The following is a 20208-nucleotide window of genomic DNA, read 5'->3' on the forward strand; positions in this document are numbered from 1 at the left end:
AACCGTAATTTTGTAATTTGGTTTGGTGCGGTTTACAATTTGAAAATTACGGTGTAGTTCCTGAAAATGACCTAACCACACTTTGATGCGGTTTGGTGCGGTTTCCAAAACATTTTAGACCAAACCGCACCGCAAACCACTTTGATGTGTTTTGCGGTTTGGACCGTGAAATCGCAAACCGTTATACCAATTTTATAATATTTCTATTAAAAAGTATATAAAATAGTCTAGAAATATGATATGCAAAGTAATTTTTTACTATTAGCTAATTAAAAAATAAAAAAAGAGTTCAATGTTTAGATTATAATTAAATTCATAATAAAAATTCTTTTGTGGTACAGTTTGGTTAAAAGTGTGGCTTGATCCGGTTTGAAAAAAAAATGCAAACCGCACCGCGAACACCCCTAATCAATATACTGTCTCCATCCCTTATTTAATTATAGTCCCTTATAATCTAATATAAATCCCAAAATGAGAGCCCGTCCTAGTGCCTAAGTGGTTGGTCCATCACAGGGGCATGCGGGATGGTAATTTTGCTAGTTTTGAAATTTTGAAACAAAAGCTCGACCATTTCTAACATGTGAAAACTGTTTTGCCAATTACTTACCATGTTGCTTATGTGGCGAGTAAATCCTAGTCAGAAAGTATGCTGCTTTACACTTAGTTCAATTTCCCCAAATCAATTTTCACCAATTAAACACTTGGAAATAAGGGTTCTTCGACATTTTCCTCATATCATTCTTTCGTTGCTCAAAGTAGTTGTTCATCTTTGAAATTAGGGTTTTTCGCGGAAAAGGAAGTAAAGCATTCTTCTTTGAAACTACAATTAGTTGAACTAGGGGTTTTTTTTTGTCTTGCGAAAGGAAAAGAGTGTTGTTCGCAGACGAATTCGCACTAACAACACTACAATTAAAGCTTTAACCACCATCATAACACACTGTCTAATAAAAAGACCAAACCAATTACAAGGGAATCAATCCTTTCCTAAAGACCCCATACCAAACACCTCCTTACTTCATGATACATTCCAAGCAAGGTGACTATTATATATGTAATCCATGGATCTCTGATAAGTAAATGGACGTTTCTTGGAAGTTTCTTAAGGTTTTACAGAGTATAAGAGCCTCAAGGGAGACAGGGTTCTTACTAGTTATTGATTCTTGACTTTATAACAATTGACTTACAAATTATTTAATGCGATGCATTATAAGTTATAAACTTATAACTATAATATAGATGAACGCTTTGAATGACTATCCAGGTAATCACGGTAACAAAATTGAACATAAGATTTAAAATCGTGACTAATGCAATCATAAACGAACTTGATCAACCATTTCATTGTTACTGACATACCTTGGTGCCAAATGCAAAACCATGGTAAATTGTCTTTTGGCTGTTAAGCCACTATAAAATCTAGAAACAAGATTCAATAACCAAAGTTTGTAGACAAAGATATATAAGTAGGAAAAAACCTAAGCTAGTAATTCAGTAGACTAGTAGAATTAATTACTTGAAGGGGCAACAAGGGAGCCATTCCATGGTATTACTACATACCCATCATTCCAATCATCAGGCCTGCAAACCACAGAATTCGAGCAGCTTAATTAAAATCTCTTCTATGAAAATCACATTATTTAATCAAATCCGCAACAAAATTTCACCTAGATCCACTAGGATGTGTTTTCCATCACCTGAACCTTAATTACTATCGAATGCAAATCACATGTGCACCAGACGTGCAGTGCTACGTATTAACCAAACCATTTTACGAAATGCAAGCAACATCTTTATTTAGTTAACTAAGTAACTAACTCACATTCACTCACAACATCAATAAACACTCCATTATCAAGGTGTAGAACCAACCTTATGACACTCTTCCCTTCCAAGTTTTAAACTAATTATCGATTCTTGACTTTTATATCACTTGAATTTACAACTATCCAATGCAATGAGGAGGCCCCAGTTTCTCATGATGAGAAACGAATTCGTTTCTCATGGTGGCATTTTTGTGAATAAATCAACAACTGTTTCAACTTTATTCAACTGTGGAGCCCACGATATTGAAAAAAGTTGTTGATTTATTCACGAAAATGCCCCCATGAGAAACAGGGAATTTCCCCAATGCAATGCATTACTAGAAAAAAAACTCAAGTACATAATAACGTTCTGAATAAAAGATATATATATACTTCAAGAGGTAGGATGACTTGTGCAATGCTAAGTTAAGTGATCACGGTAATAAATGTAACCATAAGGTTTAAGAATTGTGAATTTGTGAGTATTGTGATTTGTGACTAATGCAATGCTATCATAACCAAACTCAACTAACCTTTTCATTGTTACTAACATACCTTGTGCAAAATTATTAAAGTGCGGGTTATTAATTTATAGGAAATTCACTTGGCAGTTAAAAACAAAAAAAAAATCTAGAAGCAAATTAAATAGAGTTCAATAACCAAACTATGTAGAAAAAGAAAGAGGAAAACCTTATAAGTAAACAGGTTGAATTAAAAGAATGAAGGGTCGACAAGGGAACCAATATAATCCATGGCATCGCTACATATCCATATTTCCAATCATCAGGCAAACCACAGATTTCGAGCCGCTTAAAACTTCTACTATGCAGATCACATTGAATCAAAGCCTTAATAACATTTTCACCTAGACTCAGAAGGATTTGTTTTCCATCATCTGAATAAGCAAGAGGCAACGGCGGAAAATATAAATGAACTTGAGAGTGTCTTCTGAATAGTCCACGCCAGTCGTCTTGGCTTTCGAATTCATCTACAATATATTGGTCAAGTGATTGAGTGGGAATCAATTTATCCCAATTTTGTTTAGCACCATACTCCTTCCTAACCCATATATTGAGCGATTTATTTTTTACCAAATGCAAGCAACCCCTTAAATCAACAACACTCCATCTACCACGAAAGTCGCGATCAGGGTGTGGTACCTCTTGATATTCCTCCCTTCCAAGGTCGAACTTTATTATACTTGGCCGACTATCACCGTAAGCTATCCAATACAAGGCGTTATTAGAGTAAATCATACACGAACACGCGTAATCAAGTCTTTCTGTTAAACAATTCTCAGTATTTGTTTTGATGAATTTCCAAGAATTGTTCTTCAAACTGTAAACATATGATTCAGCCTGATACGGAATACGATAATTATAAACTATACATAAGATTTTATAATCATGAGTCATGCTATCATATCCAAACCCAACCATACTCTCGCTACCCTCATTATTATTCGGAAACAATGGAGGTAAGGTGTTACCAACATTGCCTATAACCGGGTTATAAAGCGAAAAAAATCTAGGTTCTCCAGGTTCAAAATTTAACTCCTCAAAACACAGCAATCCGTAGCAAGAACCAACAAGTCGTTTATTAACCATACTAATTGGAAGGTTAGGAAGACGAGTTAACTCGTTGACATGTTGAGGGTGGTAATCCAAGTAGTATAAACGAGATGATTTATAACAAAAAAAGATGACGGAGTTATTTGTATTTGTCTTGTTACTCTCGTGAAGATAGCGACTGTGTGATCTGATGAAATTGAGGTTGTTGATGATATCATTACGCCAATGCTTGCAAACGCATTGACAACGAATAAGGTCTTTGATTGGAAGTTTTAAGAGGATATTTGTTTCTAATTCCAATGGAAGTTGACTAATAATTGATGTAGGATGAGTAAGGTTCTTTATTTTCTCCATTGTTGATGAATTTTAAGGTTTAGGGCTTATATTCGACAAAACCAGGAAGGTTGAAATTTGGGAAGTAATTTTGAATGGCGTGACTTGGGGTTCAGTATGGTATTGGGATTTATAATTTTTGTTTTTAAATTGTTTTTTTTTTTGTTTTTTTTTTTTTACGGGAACTCCATAGGATTTATAATCCTAATAGGATTAACCACTTGAGTTGTAGGGTTCTTTTTTTTTTTTTTTTTTTTTTTTTTTTTTTTTGAGTTTATTATTATTGGGAAATACAGTAGTAACAGTACTGTACTACGTAACTATTCTTAAAAAATAAAAAATAAAAAATAAAAAACGTAACTAACAAGTGGAACTAATTGGAAAATTTTTATTGTTTGACTAATCTTTCCGTTTTTATCGGAAGATATTATTATGCGTTTTTATCGGAAGATTCCTTGTTCTTCATGTATGGTTTACTCTAATAACTCCTTGTATTGGATAGCTCGTACTAACACTTATGATATCCTGCCAAGTAACTAGTTTCGATCTTGGAAGGGAGGAATGTCGCGATGTACCATACCCTGATCGCGTTGGTTATATAAATATATATATATATATATATATATATATATATATATATATATATATATATATATATATATATATATATGGGTATTAGCTGATATAAGGGGTCGCTTGCATTTTGTAAATGGTTTGAATGATGATGTTATGCATGTATGGGTTATGACGGAGTATGGTGTGAATCAAACTTGGGAGAGTATAATTGTAATTTGTGGTTGGTGCACCCGGGTGCACCATGCTCATGGTGCACCCAAAAGAACATTTAGTATATTTAAAAGAACATGGGTATAAAATGAACATGTTTTTATTTTCTTGCAACTGCAAATCCATCACTCTCTTCTCCTGCAATTTCTCACTCCTCTTTCTCTTCCTATCACTCTCTTTCTTGCTGCCAATTTTTACTCTCCTTTACACCATCATTTTCATTTAAGAATTTCAATGAATTTGGGTAAAAATCATTTCCAAAGTACTCATTTTCTCTCTCCATAACTTTTCTCTTTTATCTTTTTCTATTTTTCAAAAAAATTTCAAAATAGCAAAATTGTTCATCTTCAAAGTGAAACCCAAGAAAAAAATTGAACTTATTTCAACAATTCAACCTTCAAACTTAAACAAATGGCGGATTCAAGTAAAATGTAAGTATAAATTTTATACATGCAAATTGTTTTTCGTCAATAATTTTAAAGACAAAGTGTTTAATTTTGTGAATTTGGGGTTTTTTTTTTTTTAAAAAAAAAGAAATAATTAAAGCTAAAGTACAAGTTGTTCAAAAAAGAACAATTAGAGGAGAAAGAAGAATAGTAATGAATTGAAGCCAACTGGAAGATAACAAAGCAAGGTTAATTTTTCAAACACTAGCTTGTTCTTTTTCAAACACTAACATGTTCTTTTAATTCCATGTTCTTTAAAATATGCCTATTGTTCTTTCGGAGGTCATGTTCTTTGTCAAACACAAACATGTTCTTTTGTTGAACGCTATTATGCATGTTCTTTTTCAAATGCTAGCATGTTCTTTTTCAAACACTGGCTTGTTCTTTTTCAAACACTAACATGTTCTTTTTATTCCATGTTCTTTAAAAATATGTCTAATGTTCTTTTCGGAGGGCCATGTTCTTTGTCAAACACAAACATGTTCTTGTGTTGAACACTATTATGCATGTTCTTTTTCAAATACTAGCATGTTCTTTTTCAAACACTCGTATGTTCTTTTTTTTTCCTCATGTTCTTTAAAATAAGCCTAATGTTCTTTCCGGGTGCACCATGTGCATGGTGCACCCGGGTGCACTATACTATTTTCAGTATAATTGGCATCCGACTACGCCAAGGTGTTGTTGAAAACCAAACCTACCAAGAGTGGGGTTTACAATTCAATAGACCATTACCAAACGAAATCCCCTCATATTTTCCGCCATTGCCTCTTGCTTATTCACAGAATGGACAACAAGTCAACAAGTCCTTGTGAGTGTAGGTCGAAATGTTGTGGTTTTACTTGAATGTGATGCGCGGAGTGGAAAATTCAAGGAGCTCAACATATGTGGTTTGCCGGATGATTGGAAAGATGGATATGTAGTGATGCCATGGTTTGGTTCCCTTGTTGCCCCTTCAAGCGAGCTCGAGTAACTTATTTTAGGTTGATCTTTATTTTTTGTCTACATAGTTTAATTATGTACTCGTATTTGGTAATGGAATTTTGTTTCTGGATTTTGATGTGGTTTAACAGCCAAATGAACTTATTTAAGGTTTTTGATTTATTACAAACTGGCAACTCACACTTTTTACCGTACCATTGTATTGCATTTGGCACCAAGGTCTGTCAAGAACAATGGTGAGGTTGGGTTTGGTTATGATTGCATGCCTTAAGGCCTGTTTATATTTACTGAATTGAGCTGAACTGAACTAAACTGAACTGATTGGAACTGAACTGAACTGAATTGAGCTGAAATAAATATTTTATGTGAGAGGGAAATTAAGAGCTGAACTGAACTGAACTGATTGGAACTGAACTAAAATTAAGTAAATGTGAACAGGACCTTAGTCATGATTCTAAAATCTTATATGTCTAATCTCCCCTAATCTTGTGTTAACAGCTTGAACAACCATTCATGGAAAATCATTCAACCTCTTCTTGAAGTATATATATCTTCTTTTTTTCTTCTAAATGTTTATCTATAGTTTTGTCCTATATATAATGCATTGCATTGGATAGTTTGCAAGGCAAGTGATATAAAGTCAAAATGAGGCATACATTTTCGATGATTTTATTTTGTCAATTTTAACCTCAAATTGGATCTTTTAAGGCTAAAATGATCCAAAACCTTTAAAGACTATATTTTGGCACGAAAATCAAAATAATTTTTAATTCCTTTAGATTTAACGGAAGGTTAATCTGAAAAGAATGGATAGAATTCGGACAAATAAATTCACAATTTAAAGGATCCCTCGCTCTTAGATCATAATATTGATAACTCTCAGGTTTCCTCAAAACATATAAATAAAGGTTTAGATCCCAAAACCTTTAAAGCCGTTATTTTTTTCTTGTTTTGCATGTCGAAAAATGTTCAGTTAAGATTTTGGGGTCATCTTAGGTCTTCAAGATTCAAATTGAGCTCGAAATATGCAAGAAATAACGTAATCGCTTCGTTTGCAAGTCATAAAATATATCGATATTCGTGTCATTAGTTTTTTTTTTTTTTTTTTTTTTTGCCGCGAAAAAATCTAATAGAGCACTGAATTTACAAGATGTAAAATTTATAAAATCTTAATATTAATAAAATATACTCCGTTCTATGAAACGAATGCAATTGGAAAAAAAAAAAAAAAATTAGGGACCAAAGGAATACGCTATACGGTATACGTATACTTGAGTATATTACTATACTGTGGGCTCGTGTCTATTTGCCATTGGTTGTCTTGTTTAACCGGTGAAGGTTGAACACAATCTTTGCTGCTTAGTTCGACTGATCAAAGTAAAGATCTCATCTTTCTTTATCTCTTCCTCCTTTCATTTCTCTCTCTTCAATGGTGGAATTTTCCCGCCAAATAAATCCTCCATAGCAGCACAATTCTCCATCTCCAAATCCGCCATGATCAAACCTCAAAGCTCCGCCTCTTTCCTATTCTCTCTCCTCATCCTCTTCTCCTCTTCTCTTCATTCCCCCTTTCTCGATGACGGAACCCTAACCCTAATTCACCGTCCTAAGCCGGATTCCTCAAATTCGCGAAGAAACTACATCGTCCGATTCTTCAATTACAAGGACGCCGATGTTCACCGAAGTTACCTCCGTCGTAGTATCAAATCCGACGGCTGGGATTGGATCGAGCGTCGGAATCCTGCGGCGAAGTTTCCGACTGATTTCGGCGTTGTTTCGATTGAAGAATCGTTGGAAATGGCGGTGATCGGAGAAATTGAGGGTTTGAATAGGGTGAAGGATGTGTCAGTGGATTTTAGCTACTCGAGGAGCTTGCTTGAGGAGGAGAAGTTGGAGAGAGAGAGTGTTTTTTGCGATGTGAAGAAGCGGCCTGGGAAGATATTTACCAAAATGTCCTTTGAGGCTGAGGAAGAAGGTGTTGGAGGTCACTGGAGCTCGCTCAGCAACCAGACGATCAATTGGAGGCGCCGGAATCTTCTCGAAAAGGTTAGATGATGATAATAAGTTTGTAATTGTTTTCGATTGATTAGGAATTCTGTATTCTTTATCAATTGGCATATTGAAATTATCTAGTATGTGAATGTTGATGGATAATTTTATCAATGATGGATTGATGGTATTAATATGAACTCGAATTATATGTATCGACATCTTACTTTGATTTTGATAATTGTGAGTTTTTCAGAACTTATGGAATTTTACTGAGCTGGTGAGAGTATATATAATGGAAGTTTTCTGATTAGGACTGGCATTGAACTTGAGTGGTTCGATTATGAAAGTTTTTGAAATCAATGGGAATATATGGACAAATTATATCCATATACTCCGATATTTGGAAATGTGTCAATTGAGTTTATGTCAGTGTGTCATGGATAACTTGAGAAATGTGTTGAGAATTTGAGATATTGGTTGATTTGAATATTTGTTGGAAACCAATATTGGCAGTTTGTGTTCTTTTCTTAAGCAAAGCCATAGAAATCTTGAGCTGTTATTTGTCCCTGTGAAAGAACTAAATGTCTTTTGGTATAAGATTTAAACTTGGAGATTGTGTGCATTGTATTTGTGATTTGGTTGCTTATTATTTTTGTTCTCTATTTGATGCAGAGTTCGCAAGTAACTTCTCTTTTTGGTGCTGATGTTTTATGGGCCAAGGGCTACACAGGTGCTAAAGTAAAAATGGCAATCTTTGATACTGGAATTAGGGCAAATCACCCTCATTTTCGCAATATTAAGGTATACTATATTCCTAAGTAGATGGATTGTTGCTATAAAATGTAATTTTAGAGATGAAGGTGATATCATTATGACCTAAAGAGTGAAATTTGATACTGAATATTGTAAATAAGTAGTCTGATGTTATGAGTGGTTTGCAGGAGCGGACTAACTGGACAAACGAAAACACGCTAAATGACAATCTTGGACACGGGACATTTGTTGCTGGAGTTATAGCTGGCCAGGAATCAGAATGCGCTGGATTTGCTCCAGATACTGAAATTTATGCTTTTCGTGTATTTACTGATGCACAGGTAATCCATGTTTTGCTACAGGAGAGAAAAAATTGATAATACTACTAATGCTAGACTTGCATGCCTCCTTTTTAACCTATATAGTTCGTACATTATACTGTTCTCTTGTTCTTGGATTTCTTCCTTATACAAAGTATATTTATTCAATGGTAAAACTTAAGAGGTGCTGTGATGCTTGTGCTTTCTCATTGAATGGATCATTTCATCATCAGCTTCAATTAGGGTAAAAGTTACACTGTGCTTGGCTGTGGTGACTGAAAGAGCTCTAAAAAAGTAATATTTTAGATTTGTCGTAATATGTATAAAGAGAATAAGCTATATCAACCAACAAATTTGGTCATCTTTTACAGTGACATTTCTTAGTTTAGTGAACTGGAATTTTTCCTTTTAGAGAATTCCAGAATTTTTTTACTTGACTCTTCCTAGTCCTTTGCCCTTGTAAAGAAGGAGTTGGTATAGCCCTGTGAGATTACATGGGAGCGGAGCATAAATACCGAGTCTTGAATCTTTGATTGGTTTTTAGCTAGATATGAAGTTTCTGTGGATGAGAGGAAAGTTTTTATTCGATATGGCTTTTAAGAATACTGATCCTTAGCCATAATCACATGAACACAGAACATAGAAAATAGGAAGATGAATAAGAGGGAAAATGCAACCGATTCAGGAAGATGGGTAAAGTATGAATGTATGTAGCCATAATCAGGTGTAAAAGCTAACCAACTCTCAAGAAGTTGACACTCGCCATTTCTACAAATCAATTACCACTTTTTTGAACATTCCCTCCCTACTCTCTGCGTACATTCCTCTGTTCCTTAAATTGCTACCAATACTAGTGTGGTTTCCTCACTACTCTAAAGTTGTAACTATTTTCTTTCTTGTTTCCATAATTTCCCTTGTCAGAAACTCTGAAGACTTCTTTTCCCATTCCCACTTTCTTCCTTCTTGCATATTGTTGGGGGTTTGGGGGCCTGGATTGATTCTCTGCATTGGCAACATATTTTATTGAGTCAATTGATAATAAGCTGACTAAAGATGGATCTTTATTCAAATCGTACTAATTACATCTCTCTTTTTCTATTTACTCCCTCTTGAATATGCACTTTAAGTAGCATACTACCAGCAATTTTGTGATAATCTTTTATTCAGCTTATTGCAGGTGTCATACACATCATGGTTCCTTGATGCATTCAACTATGCCATTGCAACTAATATGGATGTGCTAAATCTGAGTATTGGTGGTCCTGATCACTTGGACCTTCCATTTGTGGAGAAGGTATGTTGGTTGATGGGTTTTTTTCACATAAATTGTGGTATTCTTTTACAGTGTCAAAATCTTGTATATAAGTTGTCATTTTTGGGTGGAGTTGGGGTGGTATTACCAAGTGTTTTAGGTTTTCACCTTCCATTTTTAGTGTTCTATATTTTATTTCTTACGTTGTCTCTTACATGAAAAAATCCATTTCCTTTCAGCTTTCACAATTGGCAAATTGATCTGATACACCATTATTTCTTTTTACTTGATCAACCTTCTATTTGCCCTTGTTATTTAAGGTGTCTGAATCTAATTTAAGTACCTTATAGCATATTAGCATCTTAAGATGGATAAGTGGTGGTATATATGATTTAGTTCTTTTACATGATGCCTAATAACCCTTTCCAGTGCGACTATTGGTTGTGATATCTTTTTGGTTGCACTAGAATTGTTGATAACATCTCTATGGCAGAAACAATTGATAGTCTTGTAGTAATGCTGGAAAGTAGGCTTCCTGTCTGTTGTATAGTGATCATAAGGCTTCCCTTTAAAAAGCTTCCTGTCTGTTGTAATGTTGTATAGTGATCGTAAGGCTTCTTATTGCTTACTCGCCTGAAAATGTTATATATTCCTTAAGGTCCATGAATGTTGATTTGGTTGATTAATTTTATAACATATATATTCAACTATGGGTAAAGTTCACAAGTGAAGGAATGGGGGTGGGTGGGGAAAGGGAAGAACCTGAGAATGAATGTATTATTTAATTTCTTATAGTATTTAGCTTTGATGAATGTTTCCTGTAAACCTTCATACATGTTTTGATGCTAATTTAAGTGGTTCTTGTATACTGTTGCAAGATAACTGAGGCTTTGGAAACTTTTTCATATTGTTTAGGTTTGGGAACTAACAGCTAACAACATAATCATGGTGTCTGCAATCGGAAATGACGGACCACTCTATGGTACACTGAACAACCCAGCTGATCAAAGTGATGTCATTGGAGTTGGTGGTATAGACTATACTGATCACATTGCTTCATTTTCTTCACGTGGCATGAGCACATGGGAGATTCCACATGGGTAATAGTTTTATTGATTTCTGAATAACTTTTTGCTTATAATATAAGTACATCTATGTAATCTTTAGCTAATGCATCTATTTAGTTAATAGCAATGGAAAAGACCTTAGTCATCTTTTCAGCAAATTGTGCATACAGTGTATTTGATATTCTATATTGAATTATGGATTTATCTATGAACTTTTTTGCTCAGATATGGCCGTGTGAAGCCAGATGTTGTCGCTTATGGACGTGACATTTTGGGATCAAAAATCAGTACAGGTTGCAAAACTTTGTCAGGCACAAGTGTTGCAAGTCCCGTGGTGGCTGGAGTGGTGTGCTTGCTAGTCAGTATCATTCCAGAGAGCAACAGAAAACGCACCCTGAATCCTGCAAGCATGAAGCAAGCACTGGTTGAAGGAGCTGCGAGGCTCTCTGGTCCTAATATGTATGAACAAGGTGCTGGGAGAGTTGACCTGTGAGTTACTTAATTTGTGCATACTACTCAATTTATGGTCTAACAAATACACTAACTCTGTTTTCACAAATGCTGACTCTTTGCTTTGTACAATTGCAATCATTTTCTGATTATGGTGTCAGGTTAGAATCATATGAAATCTTAAAGAATTACAAACCACGGGCGAGTATCTTTCCTAGTGTGCTGGACTTTATGGATTGCCCTTATTCATGGCCTTTTTGTCGTCAACCTCTCTATGCTGGTGCTATGCCTGTTATCTTTAATGCTACTATTCTGAATGGTATGGGTGTGATTGGCTATGTTTATGAGTCACCAAACTGGCATCCATTTAACGAGGAAGGCAATCTGCTTAGCATCCATTTTACATATTCAGAGGTTGTATGGCCATGGACTGGCTATTTGGCACTCCATGTACAGATTAAGGAAGAAGGTGCACAGTTTCACGGAGTGATTGAAGGTAATGTGACTGTTAAGATCCGAAGTCCACCTGTTCAAGGTGAGAAAGAAGTACGAACTAGCATATGTGTTCTCAGGTTGAGATTGAAAGTTGTTCCAACTCCTGCAAGATCCAAAAGGATCCTGTGGGATCAGTTTCACAACATCAAATACCCACCTGGTTATATACCTAGAGATTCGTTGGATGTCCGCAATGATATCCTAGATTGGCATGGGGATCACCCCCACACAAATTTCCATACTATGTTCAACATGTTGAGTGATGCCGGATACTATGTTGAGACCCTTGGTTCTCCACTTACATGTTTTGATGCTCGCCAGTATGGGACCCTCCTGCTTGTTGATCTTGAAGATGAATATTTTGAAGAAGAGATAATTAAGTTGAGGGAAGATATTCTGAACACTGGATTGGGATTGGCTGTGTTTGCTGAGTGGTATAATGTTGAAACAATGGTTAAAATGAGATTTTTTGATGATAATACTAGGAGCTGGTGGACCCCTGTTACTGGTGGTGCAAATGTTCCTGCACTGAATGACCTTTTGGCCCCATTTGGGATTGCATTTGGTGATAAGATACTTAATGGTGATTTTTCGATTAATGGTGAACAAAGTCGATATGCATCAGGAACCAACATACTAAGGTTTCCAGCTGGTGGATATGTTCACAGTTTTCCTTTCATAGATAGGTCAGATGGGGCAGCTACTCAGAATGTGCTATCATCCAGTCTGATGAAGGTAATTGGTATCCTATCTTTTATCATCATTCAACTAGAGTTGTTTTTTTTTTTTTTTTTGGGAAACCACTAGAGTTAATAATACTACCTCCGTCCCCTTTTGAATAGTCCCTTATGAGCATTTTTCACGGGAATAAATAAACATAAATAAGAATAATAAAATTACATTGAAAAAGTAAATTGACATTGAATATGCAAAAAAGTAGAGAGAAAAATTAATAAATACATGGGAAAACAAAATTTACATGGGAAATTTAAATTTGCATAATTCTTGGTAAAAAATTAATATTAATGGTTGTTGGAAAAAGCAAATGGGGTGAACATTTTGGGACTAAAATTTGCCCATAAGGGACTATCAAAAGGGGACGGAGGGAGTATATGCTTATATGTTTATTGCTCATTTTTATTTATTGGAGCAGTTTTTTATTTTGCCAATGGATCAGGGGTTGGGAAAGACTGCTCAGTGCCCACATTCTTTAGCATTCAAAATTTAACATTGACCTTTTAGTCTTTTTTTTTCAAAGAGAAAAAAAAAAAAAGTGTGTATATATGGAAATGCCTAAATGGAACAATCCTTTAATAATTTCCCCATTTTGGTGAGTGGGATGATTTTCTCGTTTGCTGGCTGGTTGACTGGGATCACTTGCTAATGGTTTAAACTCCTTTGACATGTCAGGTAGGTCTATCTTGCTTACTTCTTTATCTTGATTCTTGTAGGAAAATTCACCTATTCTTGGTTTTCTGGAGGCTGGTGAAGGCCGGATATCAGTTTATGGAGATTCAAACTGTCTTGACAGTAGCCATATGGTTACTAATTGCTTTTGGCTGCTTAAAAAAATAGTAGAGTTCACCAGTAGTAATATCAGGGATCCAATTCTTTTCTCAGATTCTGTTAGACAGGATGCATCCTTGTATATAGATGATAAGCAGTTGCCATCACGAAGGACTGACGTGAATTTCTCAGCCTATTCCGCTGTCATGGCGAAGGAATTGATGTGCCGGACTGACTCCAGGTTTGAAGCGGTAGGAACTAAAGGTTATAATATGCAAGTTAGGGGAAGAAACAGAATACTTCCTGGTTACCATGCTATTGATATGGGCAGAAGTTCAAATTCTAGTTTTGAGGGCTCAGGTCTGAAAGTTCACCGTATAGTTCCCCAGAAAACTGGCGATTCTTTAAGTAACAAGTATTTTGGCCTCTTTTACACGGATGAGGTAAGGAACTGATGCTGCACGTATAATTTGCTGTTAAATAAGCTATTTAGTACCTCATACATGATTTTTTTGATAATTCATACAGCTTGACATGCCTGTGCTGGTTGCTAGTCATTGGCTTGTACCTGCAATAATTGCCACTTCTGGTTAGTATTGTATTCTTGATGAAATTTCTTTTATATCATGATTATTTTTTTCATCTATGAAAACATTATCCCTATTTTGCTACCTAATCTCCTTCCAACTTTATTTAATTATGTTTCCATATGGTTGTGGTCTCATCCAGTATTCAACATGTTCGAGCTTTTTACATCTGATCGAATCTCGCATATCTAGTTTTCAACCCTAAATTTTCTTACAACCTGTGGGCATCTTATAATTATGTGTTTTTGGTAGGATTCTTGCTCTTTTTGAGCTTTTGGCGAATCCGACAAAAGCGGCGGCGACGGAGGAAAGGTTCAGGCTCTGGTAGATATCCAAATGTGTAATATAATTGGCGGAAAAGTTTTGTAGCAAAGATTGTAGTTCTTAAGATTGAAGCAGAATTAGTTTTTAGGATCTGTATTTGAAACTGAAATTTAGATTAGTCTTTTTCTTACTCTTATAGCTTTTGGGTAGATCCAACTTTAATACATTGTAGGCTCCAAAAATTACACAAGTAAAAAGATCTTTGTACTGTTACTGTAATGTTGGTAGTTAAGTAGTTAACACAGTATCTGCAGTCACGTATAAAGATTCAACTTATGGTACATCGTATATTGTAGGCTCTCTAAAAATCACGCGAGTTTACTTTTTGTCCAACTGTAATTGTCACCAACTAGTTAAATTTGTATACAGTTACTCGATTTCGCCAGATATCAATGTAATACGTATATGGTGTGCACAGCCGTGCAGGCTACATTGATTCAAGGAGTATAGATTTTGAATAGGTGAGTAAGTAGTACTCGTAGTATAACTAGAAACTATTTGCAATAAACCTCTTCATGCCTTGCCAAAAATCAAGGGAAGCAAGCGGATTAAGGAGACCCTGTTCAATTATATAATACAGAGTAGAAAAATTAAGACCCTAGATCAAAACTTTGCCATTGTTTGCAGTTGGAATAACTTTGGTGTGAACATAAATATGATCCCAATGCAACCAGGATATATCTCCACAGTCAACATCAAACGACAAAGAATTATTAATAATAATGAGAAAACAAGTACAGGTTGATAATTTCTCCTTGATTCTCCATTATGATGTGTGTACATTCACAGACAAACTTGTCAATATTGTAAAACAATGGAACAATTCAGGATTTAAGGCAGTTCTTTTACACGGCAACATATTCTTAACATTCACAGGCTGAAGAACTTTGAGATTGTGCTCTGTTCGTCATATCAATGGTGTCGGGAACATACCTATAACATAATTAATAGATCAAACAATTAGAATCCCTTCTAAGTAATATATAGAAGTAACGATGGAAAGAAATAAATTAATCAAGGGTTCATCAAAATGGAGTATGGAACTGAATAAATGCTCCCTCCGTTGATAAATATATGCCCCAAATACATTTTACATGGTTTGGTTTGGTGGAGCTGATAAAAAGGTAAATTAGCGGAACCATATACCATTGATAAGAGCAAGTAGATGGGGTCACATGGCTATCAAGGAAATGGAGCATTCTTTCAAGGACACCCATAAAAGAAATCCATATAGGGTTGAAGGGAGTGGTCCGTTTCAGTGCTCAAACATAATCAGACAATACAAGCCAAAAGGATAATCATTTAATGGAAACTCACATTTCTTCTTCAGGTTCATTCTTTATGGCATTTTTAGCTATGCACATGAAAGCCTCTTCAACATTTGTACCATCTTTGGCTGAGGTTTCGAAATAAGGAATATTCCCCTTGCTCATGCACCAAGCTTTTGCCTTCTTTTCTGAGACCTGTTTTATTTGGAGATATACATGAGCTCATATGATTACTGGCAATGAAGACGGCAATTTATTTTTGACCAAAAAAAAGGGTAGGAACAGCATACAAGAGTTAAGTATTAACTCCTTTTACATTGACCCAAAGACTTTAGACTAGTTCAACTTGATGTACATTATCATCATAGGAAATGATTAATTATAATGTCCAAAATCTCAAATTAAAGAAAAGCCATTTATTTTTAAGATTTAAGAAAATTTACCACTCTGCCGCTTCCACCATCAACATCTATCTTGTTCCCCAGCAAAATAAATGGGAAGTTATCTGGATCACTTGGGCTTGCCTATCACACAAAAAGAGTAAAACTCAGTGTAGTTGCCTCCCTTGAAGTGTTCAAGTAATTAGGACAAACTTGAAAGAACACTTACCTGTAATAAAAACTCTTCCCTCCACCGATTGAGGTTCTCAAAAGACTTTGTGACATTAACATCATAAGTAAGAACACAACAATCTGCACCACGGTAAAAAGCAACACCTAGACTCTGAAACCTTTCCTGTCCAGCTGTATCCCAAATCTGCAATTCCGCCAAACAACATTCACCTTAGTTTAGAATATTGCAGGACAAAATTTTCAGTATAGAACAGACAACAAGCAAATAGCTGTTGCAAGCAGACTATGATGAGATGGATACACAGGATACACATGAATTACAACATTTTAGACCATCTTTCTCTACCATTTTCCATATGTTCTTTGTTTTACAGAGGGTACATCACAAGCTCGCTGGTAGGTAAGCTACCGCTATGGCGTTATGTGTATGAAAAGATATACCAACAACAAAGTCTCTCCCGCCAACTTTTTTTAGGTTAAATTTCATTATCTCATCCTATTTAGCAGAAGCTGCATCATTAATATGCAAATCATAGCTCTAAACCCCTTTAGTACATTCAATCCATGGATACAGGGTGACAGAGTAAGGTCATTTTTATCTTGCTCAATGCCATAGATAGAACAAAGTGATCACAATTCACCAATATGATAAGAAAAGGATCATTGGATCAATCCCTAGACGAACTAGCATATGAGAGAATCTCTTGTTTTAAATATCTAAATGATCTAAAAGGAGGTTTCTGCACAGCTATAAAGCTACATTTGATGGGTGAAACTTAGTAAGCACAATAAATAATATATATAAATGAAGAACAGAAGGAGAAGCAAAGCTCCCACGACCAATCATTCCCACTTAATCTTTTCATAAAAACCCAACACAATGGTTATGAGGGATGCAGAAACTTGTTTCCATCACCGTATGAGTGGGGTTAGAACAAGTGTCTACTCTAGGTCCATGAGACAGAAATGAAAGAAGGATGACAACATAAAGACCACATCCTTCAAAATGTTTTCAGATTTCTGTAGAATCGAACACATAACATGATTTTGGGATATCCTAAGTCCCAACTTCTTCATGCCAATGAAGGCAGACATGCTCATACATCAATATACAAGCTGCACTAACTTATCATCCTTGCACTCTGAATTGAAGGCAAGAAAACTTCCTCTATCTTATTTTATTTTTTTTATTTCGGAAGAAAAGGTTCCAAAAAATGCACAAGGTACCCCCGCGCTTTGAAACATGCACCATGTATCCCTAAAATTTGACATAATCTACAAAGCTCAGGCAAGTGAGGAGCAGATTATAAAGGTTCCAGCTTCATACAATTACACTTCTTCAAAATTAGAATCTAAACATATTCCCAAATTCTTAAGGATCTCAACACTAAACATGCATTTAACATACCACAGCAATTAAAGGCAAATTCATTTGCAAAATAGATGTAAATTATGAATGCAAACCGGGAAAAGGACGAGTCATAAACATGATCATACCTGCAATGTGAAAAGCCTATCTTCAAATTGAAGTTCTTTAGTCAAGAAATCAGCTCCAATTGTTGCTTTATACTGATTACTGAACTTCTTATTAACAAATCTGAATTTTATCAAATTAAGGCGAAACCCCAAATTTCTAATTCCAATTACTCCATATTAAATAGATTGAAAACACTTTAAAATTGATTAAGAAATGTCAGCATTAAATTTAGAGGATGGGGCATGCAATAAAATTAAATTAAAAAGAGTAATAACTAGAATTAGCAAAAAATGGCACAAAAAAATACCAAAAATTGGTCAAAATTATAGAGAAAATCATAATTCAATTCAAAGGATACTGATTCATAAGTGAAGTCTTCCCAACTCTGTAAAATCATCATCAAATATTCAAAAAGATTAAAAATTTAAAATCAACCCATCAAAATTCATCAAATTCCAAAAGTAATTAAATAACAAGGAGAGAGAAATAAAATTAAAATTACCCGCTATCACCAAGGATGATGATTTTGAGGAGCTTTCGACGACGCGATGCCATTGACCTTGGATTTGAGTGAACCCCTTTTTGATTTCTGTTGGAAAGGAGGAGAGAGAAAAAAAGGGGGAATTGAGGAAGAAGAAGAAGTAGACGAAGAAAAGGAATATGCAAGCTAAGGGATTCGTTGTCTTGTTACAGGAACTATTGCAATTTGCAGCTGTAATTTTGCTACTTAGCGACCAGTCTTTTTTTTTATTTTTTTTTATTTTTTAAGGTGAGGAAAAAGTAAAGCTGTCAAAAACTGATCCGACCCGAGAACTTAACCTAAACCGGCAATGATCTGAACCCAATCTGTACCCGGACAATGGGGTGAAACTAGTGACTTCTAACCCGACCTGAACCTGACCATATGTTAACCGAACCGATTTGATCCAATAATTTTTGACCTAAACCCGAACCTGTTGTAATCGTCAACCGATTTAATCCGACCCAACAACAATCTGAACCCGAACTAGCACCCGACCCAATTAGAACATGTATCCGAGTCATGGAAGATTTAATAAAATTTATATGCCTTTTGTTCAACTTATATACTGGTACAAATCTGTAAACCCACAATCGGATTCAGCTTGTATACCTTTTGTTCTCTATTACTCATATACAGGTTTAAGAAAATCTTGATAATGCTGATCAAATTATAGAAGGCATAATTATATAGGTTCAACTTGAGCATATCGATATTTATTGGAATTGAACTTGAATCAAAACCCAACTCAACACTAACTCGAACCCGAATGTATCATCTATTAACCCACTCAAATCTGACTCACACACAACCCGAACCTGAGATTGAATCCGATCTGAATTTGGCTCGAGTAAAACCCAAGTACCCAACATATATCCGAAAAGGTGAACGACCTAGAATAAACTCAACTGAAATTGACCCGACCTAAACTTGAACCTGATATGAGGCTAGATTGTCCCGACAAAACTTGATCCTAGTTTAACATGAGACATGATTTGACCCAACCTAAATCCGACTTGAATACCCGAATCAATAACTCTACTGTAATACACGAAATCGGAGCGATTTAGGAGGTGTCGAGAGCTGGAGTTGGAATTTCACGGAACACTACAGGATGAATCCCGAGATCATATAATATTGTGTGGACCCATATATGACCATTTTCCGTCAAAGTAAAAGCCCCGTAAGAGCTTATAACCAATACAAGAGGCATGTACAAAAATGGGTAAAATGACCATTTAAAGGCAAATTAGATGGTTCCACCCACCCAATTAATCTCAGAGGGTATTAGGGACCATGGTAAACATCTCGGCAATTTTTATTTCCTGGCGATATAAGGTCAAAAATTACAAAATTGAAGGCTATATAATCCATAATTTTTAAGGAAATTTTGAGGTTTCGGGGCCCGGTGGCAAAAAGTTTACTGTTGAGACCCTAAAGCTTCAAAAACTGACTCGACCCGAGGAACCGACCTTAACCGACAAAGATCTGAACCTAACCTGTGCTCGAACAATGGGGTGAATTATAGCCTTCAATTTTGCCACTTTTTGCACCGGGCCCCAAAACCTCAAAATTTCATTAAAAAGCATGGATTATAGCCTTCAATTTTGTAATTTTTTGACATTTTTTCGCCCGAAAATAAAAATTGCCGAGATGTTTACCATGTTCCCTAATACCCTCCAGAAATCCTATTGGGTCGGTGGAACCATCCAATATGCCCTTAAACGATTATCTTTCCCGTTCGCAAC

The 20208-nt window shown here is 35.4% G+C and overlaps 3 protein-coding genes across 3 annotated transcripts; 1 reads left to right on the plus strand and 2 right to left on the minus strand.

Moving 5' to 3' along the window:
* Positions 1–1313: 1313 nt before the first annotated feature.
* On the minus strand, positions 1314–3727 carry LOC145612735 (F-box/kelch-repeat protein At3g23880-like). Its single transcript, XM_081668035.1, has 3 exons — positions 2493–3727; positions 1558–1578; positions 1314–1416 (listed from the first exon to the last, which is right to left on the minus strand). The coding sequence occupies exons 1-3, from the start codon at positions 3725–3727 to the stop codon at positions 1314–1316; spliced, it is 1359 nt and encodes a 452-aa protein (XP_081524161.1).
* Positions 3728–7221: 3494 nt separating this feature from the next.
* On the plus strand, positions 7222–14836 carry LOC145610399 (subtilisin-like protease SBT6.1). Its single transcript, XM_081665743.1, has 10 exons — positions 7222–7923; positions 8542–8670; positions 8811–8963; positions 10120–10236; positions 11110–11294; positions 11487–11750; positions 11873–12941; positions 13658–14155; positions 14241–14301; positions 14552–14836. Exons 1-10 carry the CDS (start codon positions 7372–7374, stop codon positions 14641–14643), a joined length of 3120 nt encoding a protein of 1039 aa, XP_081521869.1. The 5' UTR covers positions 7222–7371; the 3' UTR covers positions 14644–14836.
* A 369-nt stretch (positions 14837–15205) lies between these two features.
* On the minus strand, positions 15206–18601 carry LOC145610238 (ras-related protein Rab7A). The gene is made up of 7 exons (XM_081665535.1): positions 18443–18601; positions 18299–18325; positions 17961–18060; positions 16501–16647; positions 16335–16415; positions 15941–16086; positions 15206–15556 (listed from the first exon to the last, which is right to left on the minus strand). Exons 1-7 carry the CDS (start codon positions 18493–18495, stop codon positions 15487–15489), a joined length of 624 nt encoding a protein of 207 aa, XP_081521661.1. The 5' UTR covers positions 18496–18601; the 3' UTR covers positions 15206–15486.
* Positions 18602–20208: the final 1607 nt, after the last annotated feature.

This window comes from Chenopodium album, chromosome 24 (assembly GCF_948465745.1).
Source record: "Chenopodium album chromosome 24, dcCheAlbu1.1, whole genome shotgun sequence".
Classification (NCBI taxonomy): Eukaryota; Viridiplantae; Streptophyta; class Magnoliopsida; order Caryophyllales; family Amaranthaceae; genus Chenopodium; species Chenopodium album.

Coding starts and splice junctions, on each gene's coding strand:
- LOC145612735 (XM_081668035.1), bottom strand. CDS start 3,727: ATGGAGAAAATAAAGAACCTTACTCATCCTACATCAATTATTAGTCAA. Junction 1,579..2,492: donor TCAACCTGTTTACTTATAAG/GTTTTCCTCTTT, acceptor TGTGGTTTGCAG/GCCTGATGATTGGAATGATG. Junction 1,417..1,557: donor CCTGATGATTGGAATGATGG/GTATGTAGTAAT, acceptor TCTTGTTTCTAG/ATTTTATAGTGGCTTAACAG.
- LOC145610399 (XM_081665743.1), top strand. CDS start 7,372: ATGATCAAACCTCAAAGCTCCGCCTCTTTCCTATTCTCTCTCCTCATC. Junction 7,924..8,541: donor GCCGGAATCTTCTCGAAAAG/GTTAGATGATGA, acceptor TATTTGATGCAG/AGTTCGCAAGTAACTTCTCT. Junction 14,156..14,240: donor GCCTCTTTTACACGGATGAG/GTAAGGAACTGA, acceptor TAATTCATACAG/CTTGACATGCCTGTGCTGGT.
- LOC145610238 (XM_081665535.1), bottom strand. CDS start 18,495: ATGGCATCGCGTCGTCGAAAGCTCCTCAAAATCATCATCCTTGGTGAT. Junction 18,326..18,442: donor ATCATCCTTGGTGATAGCGG/GTAATTTTAATT, acceptor ATGATTTTACAG/AGTTGGGAAGACTTCACTTA. Junction 18,061..18,298: donor AAGACTTCACTTATGAATCA/GTATCCTTTGAA, acceptor GATAAAATTCAG/ATTTGTTAATAAGAAGTTCA.